Consider the following 26905-nt stretch of genomic DNA (forward strand, 5'->3'; position numbering starts at 1 on the left):
GGGTCAACACCACACCTCATCCGAGGAACCTTCTCCTGGGGGTGTGTACTGCGGGGGTGCATCTCTGCTCGTTAGTCCTCTGCTCTCGTTAATCACTATTAATAGGGCTTAACTTCACAGGAGCAGATAGCGCGGCGCTGCGAGTTTAAACGCCTTTGCGCGGGCACAGACACGGCGTTGCTGAGCACAACGGGATGTTCGGGATGTGCTGGGATGCGTCCGTGGAGGTCGCTGGGTTCCTCTTGGAAGGACTCTGATCAGTTCGGAGGGTTTTTTCATGGTTTGGATGGTACCAGTTCCGCTCGCTTGGAATCGTCGTGGCTCTGCCCCTTGCTCTGTTAATTCCAGGAGCACGAAGCGCATGGAGCTTCCTTGACGGAGCTCCTCTCCCATGCCCTGAGCCCCGGTGACTCCCTGCTCTGCCCTGCTGTGGTGGAGCTGCTTCCACTCCTCTGGCTCGTAACTTGCTGCTGTGTGGGATACGCCGCAGGAAATGGTACCGTGCAGAACCGCGGTGCTTCAGCAATGTCAGGACGGAGGGAGACCTAAAGTCCTCCCTGCTCTGCTGCCGTTCAAGCTCTTCTTGGAGAAAAGGCTTTGGAGACGGACACCTGCGCAGAACCAGCCATTACATCCACACGGAGCTCATCCCTGCCCAGGGATGAGCCGAGAGGAGCTGGAGCTTCTCTGCTGCCCCTGGGTGCCGCCCAGGCCAGGCTGGGAGCAGGAGTGTCGGGGCCTGGCCGAGGGTGATGTCCTCGGGACGGAGGAGGCACCTTGGGTAACGTCCGAGTGCCACCGCGGGGTGGTCTTGTCATCCGTCCTGCTCTCCAGCCATGTCTGCAATGTCTGTCCTTGCTTCAAACCCCTGCTCTGAGCCTGAGCTGGAAAAGCTGCCCAGCTCCTGGGGGAGGCAGGAAGGTGGTGGAAGATGAAGGTCCATCACTGGAAGATGATGGTCCATCACCAGAAGAGGGAAGGTCCATTGCCGGAAAATGGAACGGCCATTGCTGGAAGATGAAGGCTGCTGCCTTCCCACAAGACGAGCACCTCTTGGCCGGAGCAGGGTGATGGACGCTCGGAGCCATCCTCAGGGGTGGCTGATGGTTGACACTGATGGTGAAGGCGACTTTGATCCCTCACTGCTGCTGTCCCCTGGGCCGCGGGAAGGAGCAGCTCGGCCCAGGACCGACCACCAGGTTGTGGTGGCCCACAACCACCAGCCCCCTCCGTCGGGCCGGGAGGGGCTCGTCCCCTCCTGTGCCCTGCCCCTGCCCACGGGGGCGCGGCCCCTTTAAGGGAAGTGAGGGCGGAAGCGCCGCCGGAAGCTGCGGCAGGGGCGGGGCTACTCACCGCTTCCGCCCCGCCACCGCTCTCGCGAGATCCGCCGCTTCCGGCCCCGACGCGGCCCTTTCCGCGGAGACCCGGCCAAGATGGTGGGTGCGGGCGGCGGCGCCGGCGGCGATCATCGGGCTCCATCCGCCACGGGGGCGGCCGCGCGGGGCCGGGGGCGCCGCTGCCGGCGGGGGCGGCGTCGGTTCCTCCCCGGGGGGCGGAGGGGTGGCGGCCCCCGGGCCCTGCCTGGGCCGCGCTAGGCCTCAGTGCGGCGGGAGCCCGGGTGGGCCCGGCGGTGGGGAGCGGGGGGGGGCGGCCGGCGGAGCTCGATGCTCGGTGTCAGCGGGGGTGGAGGTGGGTCTCGGCGGCCCTGACGCCCCCTCTGTCTTTCCCTCCCTCCCTGGCGCTGCCGCTGCAGGCGGAGGTGGAACAGAAGAAGAAACGAACCTTCAGGAAATTCACCTACAGAGGGGTGGACCTGGACCAGCTCCTCGACATGTCCTAGTAAGGGCCGGGCTGGGGGCTGGGGCTGCCGCCCTCTGCTCCGGTGGCGTTAAAACAACCGTAATAACCCGTGTTTGGGGGGGTTCTGTAGCCCCTCCCCTGGGCTGTTGGCCTGGTTTGGGGGCTAAACCCAAACCGCGACAGCTCTTGGAAGTGGGGCCCCCGACGTGAGCTGTGGGAGCGGGGCCAGAGGTGCTGGGAGGGCTGGAGCCCCTCTGCTGTGGGGACAGGCTGAGAGAGTTGGGGGGGTTCAGCCCGGAGAAGAGAAGGCTCCGGGGAGACCTTCCAGCCCCTTCCAGTCCCTAAAGGGGCTCCAGGAAAGCTGGGGAGGGACTCTGGAGCAGGGAGGGGAGCCATGGGACGAGGGGGAAGGGTTTTACACTGGAAGGGGGGAGATTGAGATGAGATCTGAGGAAGAAATTCTTGGCTGTGAGGGTGGTGAGCCCCTGGCCCAGGTTGCCCAGAGAAGCTGTGGCTGCCCCATCCCTGGAGGGGTTCAAGGCCAGGTTGGACGGGGCTTGGAGCAACCTGGGCTGGTGGGAGGTGTCCCTGCCCAGGGCAGGGGGTGCCACTGGGTGGGCTTTAAGGTCCCTTCCCACCCAAACCATTCCGTGATTCTGAGTCCCTGAGTGGGTGACGCTGCCGGTGCGGGGTCCTTGGGGAGCTGCAGGCTCAGTCTCTCCATCCCTTGCAGCGAGCAGCTGATGCAGCTGTACAGCGCCCGGCAGCGCCGGCGTCTCAACCGGGGGCTGCGCCGCAAGCAGCACTCCCTGCTCAAGCGCCTGCGCAAGGCCAAGAAGGAGGCGCCGCCCATGGAAAAGCCGGAGGTGGTGAAGACCCACCTGCGGGACATGATCATCCTCCCCGAGATGGTGGGCAGCATGGTCGGCGTGTACAACGGCAAGACCTTCAACCAGGTGGAGATCAAGGTGAGGCGTCACGGCAGCGTCCCATAGCTGGGTCCTGGCCCGAGCTGAGCACCCTGACTGCGTCTGTGTTTGGTTTTTAACACTTGGTGTAATCCTGCTCCTGCCCTGGGGCTGAGGGGGAGGTCAGGGCTCCTGCTCGGAGCAAACCTGGCCCGGGGGGACCCCAGAAGTGTCCATCCCTGCTCGCAGCAGGGTCTTAAGGCCTCAGGAGGCTTCAGTGGAGCTTGGGAGTAACCGAATGCCATGGCTGGTGTGAGCGCGCAGGTGCTGTTTCATCAGGGGCGCCGGGGCCATGCCCTCACTGCGCTCGGTTCTCCGCCAGCGCCAGTTTCTGATGAAACAGATCCCTGAGGTTTCCTGGGAGTGGAATAACCTGGGAAGCGGTGTGACCTGATACCGGTGGTGGGATTAAATGGCGTTTTCTGCTCGTACCTGGCATTAAATCCAACCTGAAAGTGCACCAAAAGCTCTGTGTCCCCTCTGATGTCCCCTCTGCTGGGGGGCACGGCGCTGGTCGGACGGGGGGGGCAGAGGGAGCCCATCATCCTGCCGAACCCCTCTGGCTCCACGCAGAGCCGACAGCGCCCGTTGCCCACAGGAACGGGCCAACACGGATCTCTCTTTTGCAGCCCGAGATGATCGGCCACTACCTGGGGGAATTCTCCATCACGTACAAGCCGGTGAAGCACGGCCGGCCTGGCATCGGTGCCACCCACTCTTCCAGGTTCATCCCTCTGAAGTAAAGCGCTGCGGGGAGCCTTTTCTACCTGTAAATAAAGAAATTTCTGCCCGCTGTCTCTCTCCCGGCCTCGCGGTTCCTGGGGGCTCGTGGCGGGGTGGGGTGTGGGCTGCGGCGAGCAGAACTCTTCCGTCTTTGTCATGGTTTGATGTTTTCCTGAAGGTTCCTTTCCTTTTTCCGGCACACCTTTTCGGTAAACACACGCAGCAAACGCTTCTCTTCAAGCGGGTTTATTAATGAAATTCCGTGTGCTTTGCTGGGAAGCGGTGACCGGCACTTCCATCTACTGAACTTCATCTCTGGCGTTTCCAGCACGGCTCGGATCGCCCCGGAACGCGGCCAAGGGCTGGGTGGGCTCAGCCGGGGGGCAAAGCCGATGGAGGGCTGGGTGGGTGCCCGGGGGTTCGGAACCGGCCCCTCTCCTGGGGGGAAGCTGCCGTGGCCCCATTGTGGGATGCTGAAATCCCAAACAGTGATTTCCTCCTCTTAGAATTGGGATTCCCAAGGGTTTTGGTGTGGGCGCGGTGGTTGAGCTGGTGGGTGGCAGCGTGGGTTGGGCGGGAGGAAGGTTTCCCGTGGCGGTGCCAGGGGGAGAAGCTGCTCCTCGGGACACGCAGAGGGTCCGGCCGGGCACCGGGGCTTTGCTCCCTGTTGTCATCGTGGCTGCCGTGCCGGCACCACCGCCCTGCCCCGGCACCTCTGCGGCGTTGGCACAACCTGCGCCGGGGAAACCTCGTGACCTTCAGGTGGGCAGTGAGGCGGGCGTGTGGCCGCGGTGTCCCGCTGCCGGAGATGGTGGCAAACGCGCTGGTGGTCGGACTTGGTGATCTCGGAGGTCCCTTCCAACCTAAATTCTGTGATCCTCTGGTCTCATCCCAGTTTTACCAGGATGGAGCGGCCGCGCTTGTGCCCCATGAGGCCTCGGCACCGGCCCCGGCCTCAGGTCACATCGGACAAGGGGAGGGTGGCAGCGGGGGCCGTGCCCGGGGCCTTGGGGCCAGGACGGGCTCCGGGGACGGTTTTGGCTCATCCCTGAGCGTGTTACGGCGTCTCTTGGGGCCTGGCACCTGCCCTCGGGGTCATTTAAACACACACCAGCCCCATCCTCGTCCCCGGTGGTGCCGCAGCACGGCCGGGGCCATTTGTCCTTTAGGGAATGTCTCATGTCACCTGTCTCCGTGTCCCTTTTGTCCAAGCAACATGACCATGACTGTGACCGGCCTGGAGCAGCCCACGCTGGTGGGGGGGGACAGGGTGGGGGTCCCTGTGCCTGGACGGGGCCGTGGCTGCACCCTCAGCCCGGTTCCTCTCCCCGAGCCTGCCCCAGCCCCCGGGACCCCCCCGGCCTGGAGGTGGGTGACGGTGGCCTGGGTGTGCGTGGGGCACGGCACGGGTGACGGCCGGGGGCTGGATGTGGCCCCCTGTTGGGTCCAGCCACGGGGGGGGGCGGCCACGGGGCCTCATGGGCCGGAGGTCCCGTTCGCCCCGGGGGGCTGCTGGGCTCAGCCCTGCACCGGGCAGAGTGACCCCCCCGCAAGGGCTGACCCCCCCCCCGGGCACGGTGACAGCCCCACCGGCGCGGGGGTGGGGGGGGGCAGATTTGCCCCAGCAACAGGGCAGGTGCTGCAACCCCCCCGGTTTGGGGGGGCTTAGCAAAGAGGCGGGGGGAGGGGGGGGTGGATGGAGACCACCACGGGCAGCGGGGGGGGGCCCCTCGTCCCCCCCCCTGCCCCGCCACAAGACCGGGGGGGTGGCGCGGGGAGCCCCCTCCAGCGGCGCCGCTGGAAAATCCCGGCCGGGAGCGGCGCGGGGGGGGGGCGGGGGCGGGATGCGGCTGTTCGGGGCCGCGCCGGCTCCGCGCCCAGCTCCGCAAAGCCGCCGCCGCCGGGGATGAGGTACGGCCGCACCTGCCCCCCCCGCACCCCCCGGCTACCCCCCCGCACCCCTCCGACCCCCGGGGGGGTCCCGGCGGCTTCGGCCGCTGCAGCCGCCGGGGATGGGGGGGACCCGGGGGGGCTGCGCGGCGGGGGCGGGGGGGGGGTGTCGGGGTGCGGTGCCGCGTTGCGGGGGGGGGTCGGATGCGGCGGGGGGGACCCCGATCTGTGCCCCCCCCCGCGGCGGAGGGTGCCCCCGGCCCTTGGCTGCGCTGAATCTGCCGTCATGCGGCGGGCGCGGCTCCATCCCGGGGGATCGAGGGGGGATCGGGGGGGGGGAAATCGGGGGATCTGGGGGGATCGAGGGGTCCGGGGGCGGGGGGAGGGTGTCGGACAGCGTTTAGCCCCCGCGTCCCGCATCCCCGGCTGCGGGGACAAAGGGCGGACAATGCCCGGGCGCCGCCGGGAGCCCCCGGGCGGGGGCGGGGGGGGCAGCACCAACGTCCCCATCCTCATCCCCATCCTCATCCCCATCCTCATCCCCATCCTCATCCCCATCCTCATCCCCATCCTGCGGACAGGGGGTGGGGGGGGGCAGCGGGGGCCGCGGCTTGGGGGGGGTGTCCCCGCTGGGGTGGCAGCGTCTCCCCCCGCCCCGATGCGGGCTTCCCCCCCCCCCCCCCCCGCGGAGCCCCTCCCGATGCTCCTGGGCTGAACCGGGCGGCTGGGGCTGAGCCCCGCACCCCAAATGCGCCCCCCCCCCCCCCCCGCCAACCCCAGCCTGCCCCTCACAAACCTCGGCCTCCAAACCAGCCCCCCAACCCTGACCCCCCCCCCCCAATCTGCCCCACATCCCTGCGGGTGCGGGATCCCAGCGGGGTCCCAGGGCCGTGTCCCCAGTCCCCCCCCCCCAACCCGGGTGTGGGGCGCGGGGTGAGGGGCTGGCAGCGTTCCTGCCCTCCGGCCCCGCTTCCCACGGTCGCCCACGGCCAACCCTGCCCCTGCGTGGGGCAGGTCGGGGGGGGTGGCCCTGGGGGTCCCTGCATGGGGGTGTCTCTGCTGGGGATGTGGGGGGACCCCAGTGCTCGCCCCCCCGGGGCCCTGCCAGGGCTCCACGCTTGTCCAAAGGCCGCGATGTGCGTGTGCACGCGTGTGCATGCAGCATACGTGCGTGTGTGCACGCGGGTGTGGGAGCAGCCGCTGTGGGGGGGGGGGTGATGGGGGGGGTGGGAGGGATGTGGGTGCTGCAGGGGGGCGACGCCGCATGCGGAGGGCGCGGGTCCCGTGTGCCCATGTCCCTGCGTGTGTCCCCAAGTGTGCCCTGCGTGTGCCCAGCAGCTGTGCTGGGGGAGGGGGGGGGGGGGCTGTGTGAGTGGGGCCGGCCTGATGCTCCCTGGGGTGGGTTTGCTGTGGTCGGGGGTCCCTGGGGCCACCACACGCGACCCGGGTCGATCAGCGGGAGCTGGTGACAACACGCTGTTTGTTTAACGTCCCGGGGGGCTCCGGCAGCCGCAGCCGGTCGGGGGGCTCAGATGTGGCTTCTGCCCCAGGCGGCTGCGCTCGGCCGATGCTGCAAGCGCTGGGGCCGATGGTGGTCCCCGTCCTCATCCTCATCCCCATCCCCATCCGCAGGGTGGGGATGAGGATGGTGCTGCCGCCGGGCTGGAGGGAGCTGGGGGGGGGGGTGTGGGGGTGTGGTGTGCGGGGGGGTATGTGGGGTACACTGCTCCCCCAGCCCTGCCCTGCTCTGCCTGGGCCAAGGTGGCGCAGCGCGGTGCAAAAGGCTGATGCAGGGGGTCGGACGGTGCAGGGGAGGACAGGGCAGGGCGGCGAGCAACGGGTGCAGTGGGCAGCGCAGTGGGGTGCAGTGGGGTGCAGTGGGGTGCAGTGGGCAGCACAGCGGGTGCGGTGGCAGCTCAGATGCTGCTTCTCCCCCCCCCCACCCATTTGCTGCAGCATCTGCCCAGCCAGGACCTTCCCGCTCAGATCCAGGCCCTGCCAGTGGCCTCGGTCGGTCCCGGGGTGCCCCGAGCAGAGAGGGACGGCTGCTGGGTGTCGGGGGAGACGGGTCCCCAGGGCCCGGAGCCATCGCATCCCCCCCCGGACTGTGCCCACAGCGGCCCACGGCCCTGCCTGGCACCCCCCATAGAGCCCCCGGCAGCCCGTGGGGGGGACACTGGGTCCCATGGGACAGTGACCGCCGCGGTGCCGGAGCGTGGGCTGCGGGAGCGGAGCTGCAGCCTTGGGCCCCCCTCCTCCTCCCCCCCCCCGCGTTTTCCCGCAGCCCCGGCCCCCCCTTTCCCCGTTGTGTCTAGACGCTTCGCAAATGCAGGTGCGGCCGCACCAGCCCCTCCCCGCAGGCTGCAGATCCCCCCGCGCTACTGCAGGCCCCCGCGCTCGCCCGGACACGGGGGTGGCAGAGCGCAGACCCCCCCCAAATCAGCCTCCCCCCCAGCACCCCCACCAGGCTCCCCTGGCCAGGGCAGGATCTGGTGGGGGGGGCTGGTGGTGCCCCAACCCTGCGGCTGCACCGACAGCCCCCCGCCCAGAGCTGCGGGGGGGGTCCCACAGACTGGCCACCGCCCCACTGAGGAGCTGCAGGAGCCCCCCAGGCCCTTCCAGCCGCTCTCTGTCCCAGCAGCAGCCCCCCCCCTCGCCCCCCCCAAACCAAAGCTGTCACCGCAGGGCTGTGGGGATGGGGCGTCGTGGCTGGGGGGGTAACGGACATCTCCGTGTCTCGGTTCCTCCCCCCCCCCGCAGTGCAATGGGGCTGGTGCCTGGGGTGTCCAGCAGCCGCGTGTCCCAGCCCGTCCTGCAGCATGACACAGCACCGGGGGGGGGGTGGTGGCCGGAGCACCCCGGCACCGCGCAGGGCGGGGGCACCCCGAGAGCAGCCTTGGGCAGCGGGGAGGGGGGGGGGGAGCTCAAGCAGCACCCACCCCCAGCCGAGCGGGGGGAGAGTCCTGGCTCTGAGCAGTTCCATCGGCACGGAGAGGTTTGGGGTAGGGGGGGGGGGGTGGGGTGGGGGGGGACGTGCTGCCCTGCAGGCGCAGGGACCCCCCTCGCGGCTTTCATCCTCCCCGCTGTGCTGACCCCCCCCGTGTCTGGGGGGTGCTCGGGAAGGGCCACGGACCCGCCTGCGCTGCCCCCATCCGCTGTCGCCGTAGCAACGGGAGGCCCTGCCGAGCCCGCATCCTGCATCCCGCATCCTGCATCCCGCATCCTTCATCCCACATCCCGCATCCCACACCCCTCATCCCGCATCCTTCATCCCCCATCCCACATCCCGCATCCTTCATCCCTCATTCCTCATCCTGCATCCATCCCGCATCCCCCATCCTTCATCCCTCATCCCACACCCCTCATCCCGCATCCCTCATCCTGCATCCTTCATCCCTCATTCCGCATCCATCCCGCATCCCCCATCCTTCATCCCTCATCCCACACCCCTCATCCCGCATCCTTCATCCTTCTTCCCGCATCCCGCATCCCTCATCCCACACCCTCCCTCCTGCGTCCATCATTGTCCATCCTGCCGCCTGTATCCTGCATCCCTCGCCCCGCATCCCCCATCCCACACCTCCTGTCCCTCCGCCACCCCCCACCCTCTGCTCCCCCACCCCACTCCCTCCCTACCACCCCATGCCCAGCCCCCGCCCCCCCGGGGGTTATTTCTCTCCTGGGGGGTTTATTTGCCGCCTGGGCAGCGGTGGGGGTGGGGGGGGATTTGCACCGGGGGGTCTTTGTCTTTCTCCGGGAATGTGGCTGGCCCCGGCGCGGCGTGGGCAGAGCTGGGCGGTGGGGAGGGTGGGGGGTACCCCACAGCGGAGCCTGGATGGGGGCAGAATGGGGGGGCTCCCAGCCATCGTGGGGCGCAGGGTGGCGGGAGAGGTTGGGAGTGGGGGCCGGGATGGCTCCTGGGGTGGGAAGGACATTGGCGGGGACTTGGGGAGCGTACGGGGGTCCCGCCTTTGCCCAGAGGGGCCTCTGTGCTGGCTGGGGGGGTGCCGGGACCCCCCCAAAGGGAAGCAGAGGGAGCTCAGGGCGTTCGGGAGTGGCTGTGGGGCAGCTTTGGGTGCGCAGGGACACGGGGGATCGATCCACGCCCCGGGCAGCCGCCGTCCCTGACCCCGCTGTGGCAGCCGAGGGGGGGGGGCGGGGGGGATGACACGGGCCCGATCCTGCCCTTGTGCTCTGGGGGACACGGGGAGGGACGAGCCCACGAGCGCTTGCTCACGCTGAGATGGGGGGGTGCAGTGGGGTGGGGTGGGGGGAGAAGGGCAGCCCCCCCGCTCTGCTGTGCCCCCCCCCCCCCAATCCATGCACACCCATTGCACGCACACTCGTGCTCACACGTGGCGCTGACGAAGGCGGCGCGGGGCCATCGCGCTGGCAGCCGCCAGCCTGACCCGCTGGGGCGGTGACGAGGGGTCCCTGTCCTTGTCCCTGACCCCCCCCCCCTCCATGTCCGTGCGTCCCGGCGCCGTGCGTCCCCCCGGCAGGTGCGAGGGGCGGCTGTGGGTGCTGCGGCAAGGAGGAGGTTTGGGGGGGCCGGGGACAGCCGGCGGGGACGACAGGGGGGTCTGGGGGGGGGATAAAGCAGGGCCGGGGGTGCTGGCGGGGGGGGGGCCGGGGCTGGCCCTGCTGCGGGAGGGAGCGAAGCGAGAGATGGTTGAGGGGAAGGAGAAAGACAAAAGCGAGACAAAGGGGAAGGGAGCGGAGGGCTGAGCTGCTGCGGAGGATGGAAATCAGGCAGGGGATGGTGGGGGCTTTGCGGGGGGGGCCGGGGCTGCCGGCATTGGTGGTGGGGGGGCCGGGGCCAAACACCCACCCTGTGCTGGGGACATCCCTTTCGGGAGGCTTTGAGGGGGGCACTTGCTCTTGCGGGGGCAGTTTGCCCCCTCCATGGATGGGGGGGGTGTGTGCGCGTGAGGCTGTGGGGTGGTCCCGGGGAGGGTGTTGGGGTGCTGGGGGGCAGCGAGGGTGCTGGGGACAGGCTGCAGGGAGCACCCCGGGGTGCTGCCCACCTCTCCCCCCCCCGCCCCAAGCAGGCGCTGGAGGAGGTGAAGATGTCCGGCTCCATCGCCTCGTACGACCAGCTGGTGCGGCAGGTGGAGGCGCTGAAGAAGGAGAACAGCCACCTCCGGCGGGAGCTGGAGGACAACTCCAACCACCTCTCCAAGCTGGAGAATGAGACCTCGGACATGAAGGTGAGGACAAGCCCCTGGGGGTGGCGGCGGGGGGGGGACGACAGGGGACACACACACACACACACACACACAACACACGGACCCTACACTGGGGCTGCAGGGAAGGGCACGCGGGGGGTTTCCCAATGTCGTAGAATCACGGAATGGTTCGGGTTGGAAAGGACCTTAGCGATCATCTAGTTCCAACCTCCCCCCTGCCATGGGCAGGGGCACCTCCCACGAGACCAATGTCCCCCCCCCCCGCCCCTGACGACGTCTCCATCCCTATTTTAGGAGGTTCTGAAGCACCTCCAGGGCAAGCTGGAGCAGGAGGCGCGGGTCATGGTGTCCTCGGGGCAGACGGAGGTCCTGGACCAGCTGAAAGGTGGGTGCCCAGGCAGGGTGGGGAGTGTGTGTGTGTGTGTGGGGGGGTCCCCGCTGAAGACACCCCCCACCCCCCCCCCCCCCCCCCCCAATCTCACGCCGCTGTCCCCGTCCCCAGCCCTGCAGATGGACATCACCAGCCTCTACAACCTCAAGTTCGCCCCGGAGGTGGCCGGAGCCGGGCGCAGCGCCGAGGACAACCCGCCGCCACCCGCGTCCCACCGGGATGTCAGCGGGGACCTGGGCAGAGCCACCTTCCGGATGCTGGAGGAGCTCGACCGGGAAAGGTGACGGCCGGAGAGGGGGATGAAGGGGACCGGGGTTGGGGGGGGGGGGGGGCGGTGGATGAGGGGGCTGCGGACCGTGCTGACGGGGGCTCCCGTCCCAACCCCAGGTGTTTTCTGCTGGGCGAGATCGAGAAGGAGGAGAAGGAGAAGGTGTGGTATTACGCCCAGCTGCAGAGCCTGGCCACCCGCCTGGACGAGCTGCCCCACGTGGAGACGGTGAGCGGGGGACATCCCGGCCACCCCCCCCCACCCCCCACCGCCTCACCCTCCCCGGCCCCAGGGGCGCCGGCAGGACCCTGTCCCCCTCACACCGCCGTGTCCTCCCCCCCCGTGCCTTCCACCCAGTTCTCCATGCAGATGGATCTGATCCGGCAGCAGCTGGAGTTCGAGGCCCAGCACATCCGCTCGCTGATGGAGGAGCGCTTCGGGACGGCCGACGAGATGGTGCAACGGGCGCAGGTCAGGGCAGGGAACAACCCCCCCCCCCCCCAACCTTACACTCCTCTCCTCACACCTCCCATACTGGGTCGAGGTGGCGGGGGGGGGCTCCAGCTGCTTTCCCACCCCGTCCTGCCACCTCCAGCCCTGTGCACCCCCCCCCCAAACCCCTGTGCACCCTCGCACCCGTTGCCGTGCCGCCTCGCACCCGTCGCCCTTTGCACCCTCGAACGCAGCCCCTCGCACCCTCGCACCAGCACCTTTGCACCGTCCCCGCGCACCCCCCATGCTTGGCTTTAGGGGTCTGGGGGTCCTGAGTGGTGGTGGGGGGGGTCCCAGCCCTCTCTGACCCCCCCCCTCTGCCCCCTCAGATCCGGGCGTCCCGGCTGGAGCAGATTGACAAGGAGCTCATGGAGGCGCAGGACAAGGTGCAGCAGCCGGAGCCACAGGTAGCGGGACCAGGGGCCACCGCCGGGACCCGTCCACGGGGCGACGGGACGGAGCCCGGGGAGGGTGGAGGAAGGGTCCAGGCGCAGCCTCCCCCCCCGCCATTGTCCCCATCCTGTCCCCCTTGCCCGCCGCCGGCGCGGCACAGCCAAGGCTTTGTGTGGCTCGGGCACCGTGAAATGGGCAGTTGCCATGGAGACGAGAAGTAGGCCATGGCGCGCGGCGGGCGGGCGCGCTGGCTCCCGCAGCATCTGCCGCCGGAGACGCCAGGGCGGGCATCCCGCCATCACCCCGCCATTGTCCCCCCGCCCCCCGCCGCCATCACCACGGCCCCGCCATCACCCACAGCCCCGCCATCGCCCCCGCTCCCCCATCGCCCAGGCCCCACCATCGCCACGGTCCCGCCATCACCCACAACCCCGCCACCACCCCCACCCTGCCGTCACGCCGCCATCGTCTCCCCCTGCCGTCACCACGGCCCCACCGTCACCCACAGCTCCGCCATTGCCCCCCTCCCCGCCATCACTCACAGCCCCGCCATCGCCCCTGCCCCGCTATCGCCCCTGCTCCCCCATCGCCCTCACCCCGCCATCACCCCGGACCCTCCATCACCCACAGCCCACCATTGCCCCCTCCCCGCCATTGCCCCCAGCCCTGCCATTGTCCCCAGCCCCGCCATTGTCCCCAGCCCCGCCATCGCCCCCAGCCCTGCCATCACCCACAGTCCCACCATCGCTACAGTCCCGCCATCGCCACGGCCCTGTCATCACCCCCATCCCGCCATTGCCCCCAGCCCCACCATTGTCCCCATCCCTGCCATTGCCATGACCCCACTGTCATCTCTGCCCCCTCCATCACCCCCAGCCCCTCCATTACTCATGTCCCCTCCATCACCCATGTCCCCGCCGTCACCCGCAGCCCCTCCATCACCCCCAGCCACACCATCATCCGTGTCCCCACCATCACCCACAGCCCCTCCATCGCCGATGTCCCCTCCATCACCCCTTGCCCCTCCATCAACACGGCCCCCCCCACCACCCGCCCCCGCCCCTCCATCGCCCCAGCCCGCCCCACACCCCGCAGAGCCCCTCCATCGCCAGCCCACACGAGCAGCGCCGTGGGCTCAGCCCCGGCCCCATCCACGCTGCCCACCCCGCTCACCTCGCCCACGCTCTTCCTTTCCCAAACCTGCTGCTGTGGCAGCGCCCCCTCCCCCCCCGCCCCCCCATCAGCCCCGATTCTGTCTTAAAATACAACCCTGGCATTGACGAAAGCAACAATTGCAACGACTGGGAAATGCTGCCGAATTTAATGGCATCAGTGGGTTCCTGGAAAGCGGGGAGGAACCGGGCAGGGGGAGTGAGGGCAGTGCATTGCAACCCCCCCGCCCTTCCCCATCTTCCCCCTCCTTGTAGCTCTGCGGGAAGGTGCCGGGCATGGAGGGGGACGGCAGCCTGGACCCCCCGACCCACCCCGAGGAGGGGGGCAGCAGCCTGGGCAGCAGCAAGGTGAGGGGCAGCCGTGCCGGAGCCCGGCTGGGGTGGGCTGTGTTGGGGTGGTGGTGGTGGGGGGAGCCGTGTGTAACCCCCAGTCCCCCTCCCGCAGGTGGAGGTGGTCTTCTGGCTCCTGTCCATGCTGGCCACCAGGGACAAGGACGACATGTCGCGCACGCTGCTGGCCATGTCCAGCTCGCAGGAGAGCTGCCTGGCCATGCGCAAGTCGGGCTGCCTGCCCCTGCTCATCCAGATCCTGCACGACTCGGACGGCGAGCCGGGCCCCCCCGAGAGCCCCACCGGCGCCAAGGACGCCCGCATGCGTGCCAACGCCGCCCTCCACAACATCGTCTTCTCCCAGCCCGACGAGGGCCAGGCCAAGAAGGAGATGCGGGTGCTGCACGTGCTGGAGCAGATCCGCTCCTACTCGGAGACCTGCTGGGACTGGCTGCAGATGCAGAGCAGGGACGGGGGCAGAGGCCCCGAGGGCGGCGCGGGTACGGGGGGCGAGCGGGGTGCCGTGCGTGTAGGCACGTGCGTGGTGATGCACGGGGCTGGGAGCATCCGTGTGTGCCAGAGGCGGTGGGCAATGGTTTGGCGGGGGGTGGGGTGTCATTGGGGTCAGACCCCCGGGGCTGACACCCCCCTTCTCCCCGCAGTGCCGGTGCCCATCGAGCCCCAGATCTGCCAGGCCACCTGCGCCATCATGAAGCTCTCCTTCGACGAGGAGTACCGGCGGGCCATGAACGAGCTGGGTGAGCCCGGGGTGGGCGCAGGGAGGGGGCTCCGTCCATCCCTGCCCACCCTCCTCCCCAGTGCCACGGCAGCAGCACTGGGGAGGGGGTGCCGGGGGGACCGTGTGTGTTGGGGGGGGGGGTCCCTTGCCCGAATCACCCCCCATCCCATCCCGCAGGCGGGCTGCAGGCGGTGGCCGAGCTGCTGCAGGTGGACTATGAGATGCACAAGATGACGAACGACCCCCTGAACCTGGCGCTGCGGCGCTACGCAGGGATGGCTCTCACCAACCTCACCTTCGGCGACGTGGTCAACAAGGTCGGGGGGAGCCGGAGGGGGGTAGTGAGGGAGGAGGGGCTTGTGGGGTGGGGAGCGGGGCTGGGGGGGGGCCATGGTGTTGTCCTCACCACCCTCATCCTCCCCGCAGGCGACGCTGTGCTCCCGCCGGGGCTGCATGGAGGCCATCGTGGCTCAGCTGGGCTCCGACAGCGAGGAGCTGCACCAGGTGGGTGCCAGCAGGGTGGGGGGCTGTGCCGGGGAGGGGGATGGTCCCAGCACCCATCCTCCCCGCTCTGCCCTCCCAGGTGGTCTCCAGCATCCTGAGGAACCTCTCCTGGAGGGCCGACATCAACAGCAAGAAGGTGCTGCGGGAGGTGGGCAGCGTGACCGGGCTGACGCGATGCGCGCTGCACGCCGGCAAGGTGAGCGCCGGGGGGTGGGGGGTGAGGGGAAACGGGCACCGGGGCGGCCGGACGGGGGCTGACGGCTGCGTGTCCCCCCGCACCGGGACAGGAGTCCACGCTGAAGAGCGTCCTGAGCGCGCTGTGGAACCTGTCGGCGCACAGCACGGAGAACAAAGCCGCCATCTGCGGGGTGGAGGGAGCCCTGGGCTTCCTGGTGAGCACCCTCACCTACAAGTGCCAGAGCAACTCGCTGGCCATCATCGAGAGCGGCGGCGGCATCCTCAGGAACGTCTCCAGCCTCGTCGCCACGCGGGAGGACTATAGGTGAGGTGGCCGTGGGCCGGGGAAGCGGGGGCGATGGCGCCGGGGAGGGGGTCTGGGATGGTGCTGACGGCCGGGGGTCCCCCCTGTCCCGCAGGCAGGTGCTCCGGGACCACAACTGCCTGCAGACGCTGCTGCAGCACCTGCGCTCGCACAGTCTCACCATCGTCAGCAACGCCTGCGGCACCCTCTGGAACCTGTCCGCCCGCAGCCCCCGCGACCAGGAGCTGCTCTGGGACCTGGGGGCGGTCAGCATGCTGCGCAACCTCATCCACTCCAAGCACAAGATGATCGCCATGGGCAGCGCGGCCGCTCTCCGCAACCTCCTCACCAACCGGCCCCCCAAGTACAAGGACACCGCCGTCGTCTCGCCGGGCTCCTGCATGCCCTCGCTCTACATGCGCAAGCAGAAGGCGCTGGAGGCCGAGCTGGATGCCAAGCACTTGGCCGAGACCTTCGACACCATGGAGAAGCAGAGCCTGAAGAGCCAGAGCGCCAAGAAGCCGACACGGCACATGGAGAGCCTGGTGAAGGACTACGCCTCCGACTCCGGCTGCTTCGACGATGATGAGGTGCCCAACATTTCCACCGGCGTGGAGACGGCCAGCGCCTCTGTCCTCTCCATGTTCCTCAACTCCTCCTTCCTCCAGGGGCAGGCGCTGCCCCGGGCGCTGGCACAGAGGCGATGCCCAGAGCCGGAGAAGGACGGCAGCGGCAAGCCGGCCGAGCCCAAGAAACCACCGCTGCCGGAGGATGACGTCTCACTGGCCGCCGAGAAGTTGGCCAACAAGATCTCCAGCACGGTGGCCAAGATCGACAAGCTGGTGGAGGACATCTCCACCATGCACACATCCTCGGATGACAGCTTCAGCCTCAGCTCGGAGGACCACTGCCTGGATTGGCAGTACGGCCCCGAGGAGGTGCACGAGGCGCGTGCCCAGTCCTGCTCGCCATGCCGCCTCTCAGACGCTGGCGGCTTCGCCAAGCGGGAGAGCCTGAGCCGGGCGCACACGCTGCTGCGGCTGAAGACCGCCTACACCAGCCTGTCCAACGACAGCCTCAACAGCGGCAGCACCAGCGACGGCTACTGCACCAAGGAGCACATGAAGCCCTGCACCAGGGCCGCCTTCCTCGACTACCGGGACGAGCTGCAGCGGTACCAGAAGCGGCCGAGCCGACTCGACCTCAAGAGCATCCTGGGTGGGAAACCGGAGCGGGTCGAACCCCCCACGCTCAAGGGCAGAGACCCGGCTGAGCCGGACAAGCCGGAGCAGCGAGACGTGCCCGAACGGGCCAAGAAGACGGTGACTTTCCCCAGCCCCAAGTCGCTGGAGAAGGAGCCCGAGTGGAAGAAGGAGGCGGGCAGCAAGGTCTCCCCTGACGCCCAGGTCCGCACCATCAAGCTCTCCCCGTCCTACCAGCACGTCCCCCTGCTCGAAAGCCTGGCCAAGAGCGGTGCGGCCGCCGGCGCTGGCCACCATCCCTCGCTCCTGGGCAGAAAGCAAGCCTGGCTGCCCCCCACGCTGCTGCAGACAGCTGAGACCCTGAGCAAGATCCCCGAGAAGCTGCCTGCCCACCCACCAGCCGCGGCGGAGCAGGAGTCGGTGCAGAAGTACTCGGTGGAGGACACCCCCATCTGCTTCTCCCGGTGCAGCTCCCTCTCCTCTCTCTCCTCGGCTGACAACGTGCTGGACGGGCAGAGCCACAGCGAGAATGACCTGGACAGTGACTCGTCCCTGGAGATCCTGGAGATGGAGGAAGGGGACGGGGAAGGTGAGGATGGGAGGCAGGAGAAGGAGAAGGAGAAGACGGCGGATCCGGGTCTGGCCACGCCGGTGGGGATTTCCCAGCCCATCACCATCCCCTTCCCGAAGCGCGACAAGGTCTTCCTGAGGGACACATCACCATCGCGCCAGGAGGACCTCACCCCCTCGAGCTCCTCGGAGAACTACATCCAGGAGACGCCACTGGTGATGAGCCGCTGCAGCTCCGTCAGCTCCCTGGGCAGCTTCGAGAGCCCCTCCATCGCCAGCTCCATCCAGAGCGACCCTTGCAGCGAGATGATCAGCGGCACCATCAGTCCCAGCGAGCTGCCCGACAGCCCTGGGCAGACCATGCCGCCCAGCCGCAGCAAGACACCCCTCTTCGAGCTGGGCTGCCAACCAGAGAAGGAGACCAGCCAGTTCAACATCCAGTGGGAGAACAACGTCAAGAAGTTCATGGAGATCACCGACTTCAAGGAGCGCTTCCAGCTGCCCCAGGACCTGGACTCCATGGTCTACTTCACGGTGGAGAAACCCAACGAGAACTTCTCCTGCGCCTCCAGCCTGAGCGCCCTGCCCCTCCACGAGCACTACGTCCAGAAGGACGTGGAGCTCAAGCTGATGCCCACCTTCCCAGAGAAGAACAGCCTGAATTTCGTGGCTCACGAGAAGCGGGAGGAGCGGCGGGAGGAGCGGTACCTGGACGGCCGGCGACGGGCCGACCGCCCCGAGCCCCCCTCCGACGACGATATCGAGATCCTGAAGGAGTGCATCAGCTCCGCCATGCCCTCCCGCTTCCGCAAGGTGAAGACCTCCCTGCTCTCCGGCCAGGTCCTGCACCCCCAGACGAAGAAGCCGGTGCACGTCCCTGTCTACATGCTGGTGCCAGCTCACGCGCACCCCGGCGTCCCCAAGCACCTGCGTGCCACCGCCCGTGACCTCTTCAAGGATGACGACTCCTTCACCGACTCAGCCGATGGGACCCCCGTCAACTTCTCCAGCGCTGCCTCGCTGAGCGACGAGACGCTGCGCTACCCGGCCGGCGAGGAGGCTGAGCACCCCTGCGGCCCGGGGACGGGGCGCCCGGCGGGGGTCCTGCCCGAGGGACACCGCGAGGTGGGCAGCGTCGGCGCCATCCCGGCCAGGAGAGCCGCCTCCGGCAGCTCGGCGCCCGCCCGGCTGAGCTCAACCTGCAAAGGGAAAGCGGGGTCCAGCCGTGGCCAAGGCGGGGAGGGAAAGCGGGGCCAGCCCCCCGCGAAGAGCGGCCCCAGCCTGGAGCTGGAGGTGGGGAGGAGCAGCGGTCCCCCCGGGAGGAAGGATGCTCCCCAGGAGGATGGGGTGGCTTTCCAGTCGCTGTGCCACACCACGCCGACGGAGGAAGCTGTCTACTGCTTCTATGAGCAGGACTCGGACGAGCTGCCCGAGGCGGGCAGGGAGGGGTCCGGCAGCAGAGCCCAGCCCGGCCGGGCGCCCAGGAGGGAGCGCTGGGGTGGCTCCGTCCCCCGGAGCGATCCCGAGCCCACTGCCCGACCGGTGAAGGCAAAACCACAGAACAACCTCATCGCCGACGAGACGCCGCCGTGCTACTCCCTCAGCTCCTCCATGAGCTCCCTGAGCGACGCCAACCTCTCCGATGGCGAGGAGCGGGGCCAGCCCTGCGGCAAAGCCCCCCGGCAGCGGTCGGCCACGGCAGCGGGGCAGGCACAGGGGGGCTCCCCCAGCTCCCCCAGCCTCAACTCGGAGGACGACCTGCTGCAGAAGTGCATCGGCTCAGCCATGCCCAAGCGCCGGCGGCCCTCGGCTCGCCGGAGGACGGCGGAGCGCAAGCAGAAGCCGCCGGGCACCGTCGGGAGGGACCGGAAGGCGGAGGTGAAGCATCACCCCACCGAGGACGCCGCCTCCGAGCGGGGCTCCGACCTGGACAGCGTGGAGTGGCAAGCCATCCAGGAGGGTGCCAACTCCATCGTCACCTGGCTGCACCAGGCTGCCGCCTCCCTCTCGCGGGAGCCTTCCTCGGAGTCCGACTCCATCCTCTCCTTCGTATCGGGGCTCTCGGTCGGGTCCACCCTGCAGCTCTCCCTGGGCAGGCAGGAGAAGAAGCGGGCCGGCAGCGTGGCGGGCAGGGATGCGGCGAGAAGGGAGCACAGCAAGAGCCGCCCGGAGAGGAAGGATGTGCCGGGTGCCCGTCCCGCCGGCCGCGGAAACGCCAGGGCGGAGCGGAGCCCGGCACCCACCAAGCCGGTGCCCAACCTGCCCGTGGTCTTCCGCGGCAGGACTGTCATCTACATGCCCAGCATGGCCAAGGATGCCCCCAGCCCGCGGGCCACCCCGAAGAAAAGCCCCGCCGCGAAGCCGGAGGCTCCGCCAGCCAAGAACCTCTCCCTGAGCCAGCAGCGCTCGCGGAGCCTCCACCGGCTGGGCAAACCCCCCGAAACCGGGGAGCTGGCGCTGCCCAAGAGGAGCACGACGCCGCCCGCCCGCATCGGCAAGGGACCCCCCTCCTCGGGCTCCTCCCGCACCTCCACCCCCTCCCAGCACGCACCCAAGAAGCTGCCGTCGCCCTCCCAGCTCGCCAAGCAGGGTCCCCCGGCCGCAGGCAAGGCGGGCGGCTCGCCCTCCCCACCGGGACCCCCGGCCAGAGCCCCGGCCCCCAAGTCTCCGGCCCCCAAGCAGTCCAAGACGCAGAAGTCGCCCGTCCGCATCCCCTTCATGCAGAAGCCCAGCAGGAAGGTGCTGCCGGGCCGGGGGGCCATGCCGGTGCTGGAGGAGCAGGTGGACGGTGGCAAGACGCGGGGCGGTGGGACAGGGGGGCCGGGGGGCAACCGGCTCAACCTGGTGCGGATGTCTTCCACCCGTTCCAGCGGGAGCGACTCGGATCGTTCCGGCTTCCTGCGCCAGCTCACCTTCATCAAGGAATCCTCCAGCCTGCTGCTGCGGCACCGCGCCGAGCTCTCCCCGGCGCAGCCGGCGGCCACGCTGCCCCGCCGCACCTCCCCGCAGCGCAGCCGCGCCGCTCTCCCGGCCGTCTTCCTCTGCTCCTCCCGCTGCGAGGAGCTCAAGGCGGCCAAGCCGGCAGCCCCCAGCCCGCGGCCCCTCGTCCCCAGGGCCCAGCCTGGTGGCAAAGTCGCCGCCGGGCCCAAACCGCCGCGGAGGACCAGCTCGGAGAGCCCGTCCCGGCTGCCGGTGAAGACCAGCATCCCTGCGCCCGAGCCCTTCAAGAGGTACTCGTCCTCGCCCAACATCAGCGTGGGGCGGAGGACGGGCAGCCCATCCTCCGTCCTCTCCGCCCGCTCCGAGGCTTCGGCGCGGCGGCGGCAGACCGAGGCGGTGCCCGGCGGGCAGCCGGCCAAGCCACCGGTGGTGATGATGAAGGGCACGTGGCGGAGGATCCGGGACGAAGACATCCCCCACATCCTCAAGAGCACCTTGCCCTCCTCCGCCCTGCCGCTGGCGGACGCCGGCGAGGAGGAGCGCCCCGGCACCCCCGGCCCCAGGAAGACCAGCGACGCCGTGGTGCAGACCGAGGACTTCTCCACCGCCAAGACCAACTCCAGCACCTCTCCCACGCTGGAGACCCACCAGGGGCCCCCGCACGCCCGCGCTGCCTGCGACGGCGAAGCCCCGGCGCCCGCCAAGGCCGCCCTCCCCATCTCCTTCGGCCACGAGGTGCCGGCCGGGACCTTCCCCGCCAGCCGGCACGGCTCCCCGAGCAGAGCCGCCCGCGTCACCCCCTTCAACTACGTCCCCAGCCCCATGGTGGTGACGGCGGTGGCCGAAAAAGCGGTGGAGAAAATCCAGGCTTGAGCAGCTGCCGCCCATGAAGCCCCAGCGAGGGTCCTGTGACACCCCCCCCCCCGCCCCACAGGAGCTGGCCAGGACTGTGCTGCGGGGGGGACAGTGACACAGGATGGCTGGGGACCGGCCTGTCACCCCAACCGCTGCCTGCCCCGGCGGGGGTCTTGCTGTACCAGAGCATCATCACGGTTCCCAGTGACGAGGACTGGGCAGAGCTGGGGGGGACCTGTGGGGAGCTGGGGCCGGGGCTGACGCCCCAACCTGGCGTGAGCCTTAGTGGCCACCTCCTCCCGCTGATGGCCATCCTGGGACAAGCGGAGGAGGGGGCCGTGTCCCCACGTCCCCCCATCCCACTGGCCCGCCTGGGGCAGAGGCTGGTCCAGGGCCTGATCCTGCACACCCACGATGCCGGGTCTCCGCCGCATGCTTCAGCTCATCCCGGCACTGCCACCCAGCTCTGCCAGCGATCGCAGCGCGTTTATTTAACGGGGGGAAGGAAACACATGGCTGGATCAAGGCAGGGAGAGGCTTCGCGGGGGTAGAGCGCGTGGCCGTGGGGAGACAGGGCCAGGATCCCCCATTTGTGCTGCTGGAGGCTCTGAATTAAGGTGCGCAGCTGATTACTAACGGGTGACCTGCAGCCGCGGCGCTTGCACTGGTTCAAGGCGGTTTTGGGTGGAAAAGACGCGGAAGGAGCCGGGCAGGGTCTCGCTGGTGGGCGGATGGGGGGGTCCGGACGGGCTCGTCCCAGGGGATGCTCGCAGGGTGGTGTCACGGGGCTGGGGAGCTGCCCTGGGAGGGGACAGGGTGCTGAGCTGGCGCCAGGGCGCCCAACCCCTGGAGAAGGGTCTGGGGTCCCTCACCCCCATCCGCAGCCCCCCAGCCTCCCTCCGCCGGGTGGAACACCCGCCCCCCCCCCGCCCCATCCCAGCTCGCAGCCAGGACATTGGCGCGTCCCCATGAGCCGTGGACACGAGTCCATCCAGAACTGGATTACGCCCGCGAACACAGGGGCTTCTGGCCCCAAAGCACGGGGGACGCCCCCACTCCTGCTGCCAGCGGGGTCCCTGCGCCGAGGCTGGGGTGTGCGGGGAGCGCCTCGGCCCCGGGGAGTGGGACGGGTGCTCCCCAACCCCTTGGGTATCTCCCGGTCCTCCCACCCTATGGCTCGCTGCCCGCTGTGGACGGGGTGACCTGTGAGCCCCCCACATACCAGTGCCATGGGGGGGGCTGCAGGGACAGGCCGGGCTGTGGGGACACGTGCAGGGGACACACACAGAGGGCTGTGGGGACATAGCGAGGGGTTCTGGGGAGTTGCACCGGGGCTGTGGGGATGTGCAGTGGGGCCACAGGGGTACGCACGGAGGCCAGGGAGATACCAGGGCTGTGGGAACACGCTTGGGGGTCCCCAGGGACATGCGCCAAGGTGGTGGGGACATGCACACCCCGGTACCCGCTGGGGACCTCGGCTCCAGCAGGGCTAGGAGGCTGCAGCCAGCACAGTGGGACCCAGGGCGGTGGCTGAAGAAAAGGGGGCAAAGTCCTCGGGGGCAGCATGTGTCCCCAACTCCTGAGTGTCGTAACCGAGCGTCGGACGTGCCAGCAGGGCCAGCATCTCCCCACAGGCTCGGCCGTGGCCCCGGGTTCAAGGCAGCCCCGCTCTCGCCCGTCTCTGCTCCACACGTGCCCGCCGGCTTCAGCCCTCCTCTGCGGACAATCCCGCCGGGTTCCGCCGTGCCCTGCTCCCCCCATCGCTGTATGTATGTACTAAGGATGTTATTTTACCGGGACTCTGGACAGTATTAAGAATTAAAAGCCAACCTGTGTAAATAGGAGGGGGTGGTCTCTCTGTCCCGTGCGCCCGGGCTGGGGGGAGCCGCAGCCCCTCCGCAGCGTTTTCCGGATCCATTTCTTGTGTTTCACGGCCGAGGTGGCGACCGGAGGCTTGAAAGGGTCGGTGGCTTTTTTGCTGCTGAAGGACATGACACCGGCCACCGCCGCCCGCTTCCCGCACACCAAGGGGCTCCCGGAGTCACCCTGGGTGGAGGGTGACAGTGGGGAGCGGACCCTGAGCAGGGTCCAGGGACACCCGCCCATGGCCGAGGGGGGCATCTCACCTCTCTGCTGGGGGTGAGCATCCTCCCCAGCGTCCCCCACGCCCAGGAACGGTGGCTGACGGGGAGCAGAGCTTTGCGGCTGCCTGGTCCCAGTGCAAAGCCCTTGGCCCCCCCCACCCGGCTCCTCACCTTGGTGGGTGCCGATCCCCTGTGGCGACCCTGGAAGCAGATCATGGTGGGGGCGATTTCGCCGTTCCAGAAGCGACTGTTGTTGCACATCCGCGTGTCCAGCACCTCGACCTCCATCTCCTGCAGCGTGGACGAGAGCTCCCCGTGCCCGCGTGTCCCCCAGCCTGCCAGGCTGCACGCCGTCCCCGCCGCCGGCTCCCGCCCCAACAGCCTGACGACCTGCCGCGTCCTACTCAGCGTCACCGTCCCCTTCAGCTGCAGACAGGGTGGTGGGCAGCATCAGACCCCGCCATGGCCCAGAGCGGGGCTGGCAAGGAGGCCCCGCCACCGCGGCAGCGGGTGGGTGGCCAAGGGGGAGAACCGAGCGGGTGGGAACATGGAGATGTCACCGAGGTGTGAAAACGCTCGGAGGTGATCAGAGGAAATGTCACCCAGCCACTCGCCCCGGCTACGAGCACGGTGTGAACCTGCTCAGCCCCGATTCCGGCAGCACATCCCCGCACCGCCAAGGCTCCTCCAGCCCCATGGCCAACCCTTCCCTGGCCAGCGCAAGCCCCACCTGGAGCAGGAGCAGGTCGTTTTCAAGCGTCTGGTCGTTGTAGCCGGGGTGGCGACAGGCCGCCTGGATGGTGAAGGTCTGTGTGGCCACCCCGTGATCCTGCAGTCTGTGCAGCCCCACCACCACCGTCCCGACAGCCTTCGTCCTGCCCCACAGCGGGAGACGGTGTTGGCGGGAGCACGGTGCCGGCCACGTGGAGCCCCACCGAGACCCCCATCCCCGCACCGGGATGGATGCGGCCGCTCTGGACTCACCCCGGAGGGACACAGTGGGCGGCCGTCAGCACCCAGCGCTTGTGCAGCAGCGCTCCCCCGCAGGCGCCAGCCCTCGCAAAGTGGATGTACACCATGTAGGGCCTGGAGTGGGGTTTGGCCTCGTGCCCCCCGATGACCGATGGCCGAAGCCAGCTCCTGGCTGCCAGGGAGAGGAGAGCCCATCCCCGTCCTGCCACCGGCCAGCTGTCCCACCGAGAGGGAGAGGCTGGGGTTCCCCAGCCACCATTCCCTGTCCCCACAGTGCATCCAGCAACCCCATCCCTGCAAGACGGCTGCCACCCCCCTTGGCCAGCAATGCCAAGACCCCGCTGGCCACCCCAGCCCTCACCCAGCCCGAACGAAGGGAGAGTCAGCAGCAACAGCAGCCCCAGGTGGCCCTTCATCCCCATCCCTCGCCGGGTGGCAGCCCCTGCTGGCTCCACGTCCCTCTGCGGGGGTGACACGATGCTGCCGTGCTCCACACTGAGTGGGTGCAGCGGCAGAGGTCCCACATCACGTGTGACAGCGTTGTCAGGCGTCAGCGGGGCACAGATCTCCGCTAAGGGGGGCAGGAAGGGGAAGAGGCACCTGCGAGGCTGAACAAGCACCTCGGGGGCTGCAAAACCACCCACAGTGACACGGATGCTCGCTGCGGTTTGACTTTTCCCTCACCTCCTGCTCAGCAAGTGACATGGGGCGTGTGGACACAAAGGCGCATCTTCAGTTCTCCGAGAAGGGTTTTTAATGAGATGTGTGAGAATCCCCAGCGCTGCAGTGACCCGTTGCCACCACCTTTATTAGCAGTACAGGATAACTCCACTCCTGCCACCACGGCTATGGGGCCATCAGACCCCAAACAGGCTGCAAAACCAGAGCCCGGCCCCCAGGGTCCCTCAGCTCTTGGCTTTGGAAGATGAGGCAGCCCTGGCTTTGCGTGCTCCCGAGTGGGGCGGTCTCAGGCTTTTCATCAGCCGGTCGAAGAAGAACTCGGTCTGGTACTCCAGCTCGATGAGGTGCTGCAGGAAGGGAGGCACCTCGGCTTTCTTCACGCCGACGTAGACAGGGATCATCTTGGTCCCGTGGCTGTGGATGATGTGATACAGGTTCCACTGGGAAACGCGCTGGCACCACGGGTCACCCAGGGACTTGGCGGAGAGGAGGAGGATGGCCACCCGGCTGGCCTCGATGACCTTGACGGCAGTCTGGATGACACACATCCCGGCCACTTGGTCCTGGTGCTCTGCGTAGCCCCGAAACCCCTCTTTCTTCAAGCGCTCCGAGATGCAGGAGGCGATGTGGTCATCCTCGGGGCAGTACCAGATGGAGAAGTCATAGGTGAAGCCGCGGCGCAAGGGCGCAGATGACATGCCACCCACCGGCGACAAGGGCATTGAGTTCACAGACAACAGGAACCAAATGTGGGGACCGAGCCTTTCCTCCCGCACCAGGAACCTGCTGCCGCGCCCGGACAGCCCCTCCCCGGCACAGGGAGCAGGTCCCACCACTCCCCGGGGAAAGGTCAGGCTGCCGAGGCGGCACAGCCCCAGCCCCAGCCCTCTGGCGCGCCGGAGAGGCGCTGGCAAACCGCAGCAATGCCAGATCCCCCGGCAAATCAAACGCAATTGGTTCTACCCCCAGTTTGGGCAGGCGAAACTGCAACCGTGGTAGTCCGGGCCGGCCACAGAGAGAAGTCCCGAGCACCGACACGGCCAGCCTCAGCACGCTTTCTGCCTCATTTCGGCGATGCCATGCTCCAGCGCCTCTCCTGCCTGCCGCAGCTCCTCCCGCTGCTGCCGCAGCCGCTCCCGGGATGCCTGCAGCCGCTGGTTCATCTCCACGTAGGACCGGCTCTGCCGGTACAGCCGTTCCCTCTCCTCAGCGGCAGCCTCCTGCCTGCTGGAGCCGGGGAAGCCTGGGGTGGGGGCAGAGCAGGGGGCGTCAGTGGGGCAGGAAGAGCCCCCCCGCCTCACTCTCCCCCCACCCCGGGACTTACCTGGGGAGGGGTCGTGGTCCCGGTGGGGCTCGGCGGGGAGGAGAAAGACGGGGTCGGCCGGGTGGGTGCTCCGCACATCGGCCAGGATCTGCTCCAGGCTGGGGGGCTCAGGGCGGGTGGGCAGCACCCGCTTGGTCTTGGAGCTCATCACGGAGCGGCCTCAGGTGCAGGGGCTGGAAGAGGGGGGGCAGGATGAGGGGGCTACCAGACAGACGGACAGCCCCCCCCCGGCCCCGCGCTGCCCCTCGGACAGACACAGAGACCTCCCCCTCCCTGTGTTTCCAAGACAGACAGACCCCCACCATGCTGCACTCCCCCAGACAGACAGACACTCCCCCCCCCAACCCCCTGGGACAGACAGACAGAGACCCCCCCTCCAGCCTTGTCCACCCCAGGATGAACAGAGAGGCCCTCCCCCCCCCCCCATCTCCCCCAGGATGGACAGACAGACAAATACCCCCCCCCACCTCCCCCAGGATGGACAGACAGACAAATACCCCCCCCCATCTCCCCCAGGATGGACAGACAGACAAATACCCCCCCCCCATCTCCCCCAGGATGGACAGACAGACAAATACCCCCCCCCCATCTCCCCCAGGATGGACAGACAGACAAATACCCCCCCCCCATCTCCCCCAGGATGGACAGACAGACACCCCCCGGCCCTCAGGATAGACAGACTGAGTACCCCCCTTGTCTATGCCAGGACAGACAGACAGAGTCCCCCCTCAGCCGGAACAGACAAATACCACCCCCACACCCCCCAGGACAGACAGACAGAGCTCCCCCCTTGTCTACGCCAGGACGGACAGACAGAGCCCCCCCCCCACCCTTCCTCCCCTGGAACAGACAGAAAATACACCCCCTCCCCCGCCTTCTCCCACAGGACAGACAGACAGATACCACCCCCCCACCCCCCCCTCAGGACAGACAGAAA

The 26905-nt window shown here is 68.8% G+C and overlaps 4 protein-coding genes across 8 annotated transcripts; 2 read left to right on the plus strand and 2 right to left on the minus strand.

The window, feature by feature from the left end:
• Positions 1 to 1314: 1314 nt before the first annotated feature.
• On the plus strand, positions 1315 to 3561 carry RPS15 (ribosomal protein S15). Its single transcript, XM_074565475.1, has 4 exons — positions 1315 to 1436; positions 1754 to 1839; positions 2534 to 2768; positions 3398 to 3561. Exons 1-4 carry the CDS (start codon positions 1434 to 1436, stop codon positions 3509 to 3511), a joined length of 438 nt encoding a protein of 145 aa, XP_074421576.1. The 5' UTR covers positions 1315 to 1433; the 3' UTR covers positions 3512 to 3561.
• Positions 3562 to 5335: 1774 nt separating this feature from the next.
• On the plus strand, positions 5336 to 22751 carry APC2 (APC regulator of WNT signaling pathway 2). Of its 4 annotated transcripts, none has more exons than XM_074565356.1 (15): positions 5336 to 5402; positions 10433 to 10591; positions 10865 to 10955; positions 11073 to 11241; positions 11349 to 11457; positions 11587 to 11700; positions 12051 to 12128; positions 13542 to 13634; positions 13732 to 14116; positions 14279 to 14374; positions 14533 to 14672; positions 14782 to 14859; positions 14939 to 15055; positions 15147 to 15361; positions 15456 to 22751. In XM_074565356.1, the coding sequence occupies exons 2-15, from the start codon at positions 10451 to 10453 to the stop codon at positions 20923 to 20925; spliced, it is 7296 nt and encodes a 2431-aa protein (XP_074421457.1). In that variant the 5' UTR covers positions 5336 to 5402; positions 10433 to 10450; the 3' UTR covers positions 20926 to 22751. The 4 variants fall into 4 exon arrangements, with proteins under 4 accessions (XP_074421457.1, XP_074421459.1, XP_074421458.1 ...); XM_074565358.1 differs by having other exon boundaries at positions 5386 to 5402; positions 10430 to 10591; XM_074565357.1 differs by lacking the exon at positions 5336 to 5402 and adding an exon at positions 9674 to 9883.
• Positions 21571 to 25694, minus strand: LOC141734089 (granzyme M-like). 2 transcript variants are annotated; one of them, XM_074565359.1, is made up of 7 exons: positions 24648 to 25694; positions 24325 to 24424; positions 23976 to 24135; positions 23722 to 23866; positions 23163 to 23417; positions 22738 to 22953; positions 21571 to 21708 (listed from the first exon to the last, which is right to left on the minus strand). In XM_074565359.1, exons 1-7 carry the CDS (start codon positions 24666 to 24668, stop codon positions 21688 to 21690), a joined length of 918 nt encoding a protein of 305 aa, XP_074421460.1. In that variant the 5' UTR covers positions 24669 to 25694; the 3' UTR covers positions 21571 to 21687. The 2 variants fall into 2 exon arrangements, with proteins under 2 accessions (XP_074421460.1, XP_074421461.1); XM_074565360.1 differs by having other exon boundaries at positions 24325 to 24534.
• C23H19orf25 (chromosome 23 C19orf25 homolog) lies at positions 25691 to 26116 on the minus strand. Its single transcript, XM_074566184.1, has 2 exons — positions 25969 to 26116; positions 25691 to 25887 (listed from the first exon to the last, which is right to left on the minus strand). Exons 1-2 carry the CDS (start codon positions 26114 to 26116, stop codon positions 25691 to 25693), a joined length of 345 nt encoding a protein of 114 aa, XP_074422285.1.
• Between the last annotated feature and the right edge of the window lie 789 nt (positions 26117 to 26905).

The sequence above is a fragment of the Larus michahellis genome, chromosome 23 (assembly GCF_964199755.1).
Source record: "Larus michahellis chromosome 23, bLarMic1.1, whole genome shotgun sequence".
Classification (NCBI taxonomy): Eukaryota; Metazoa; Chordata; class Aves; order Charadriiformes; family Laridae; genus Larus; species Larus michahellis.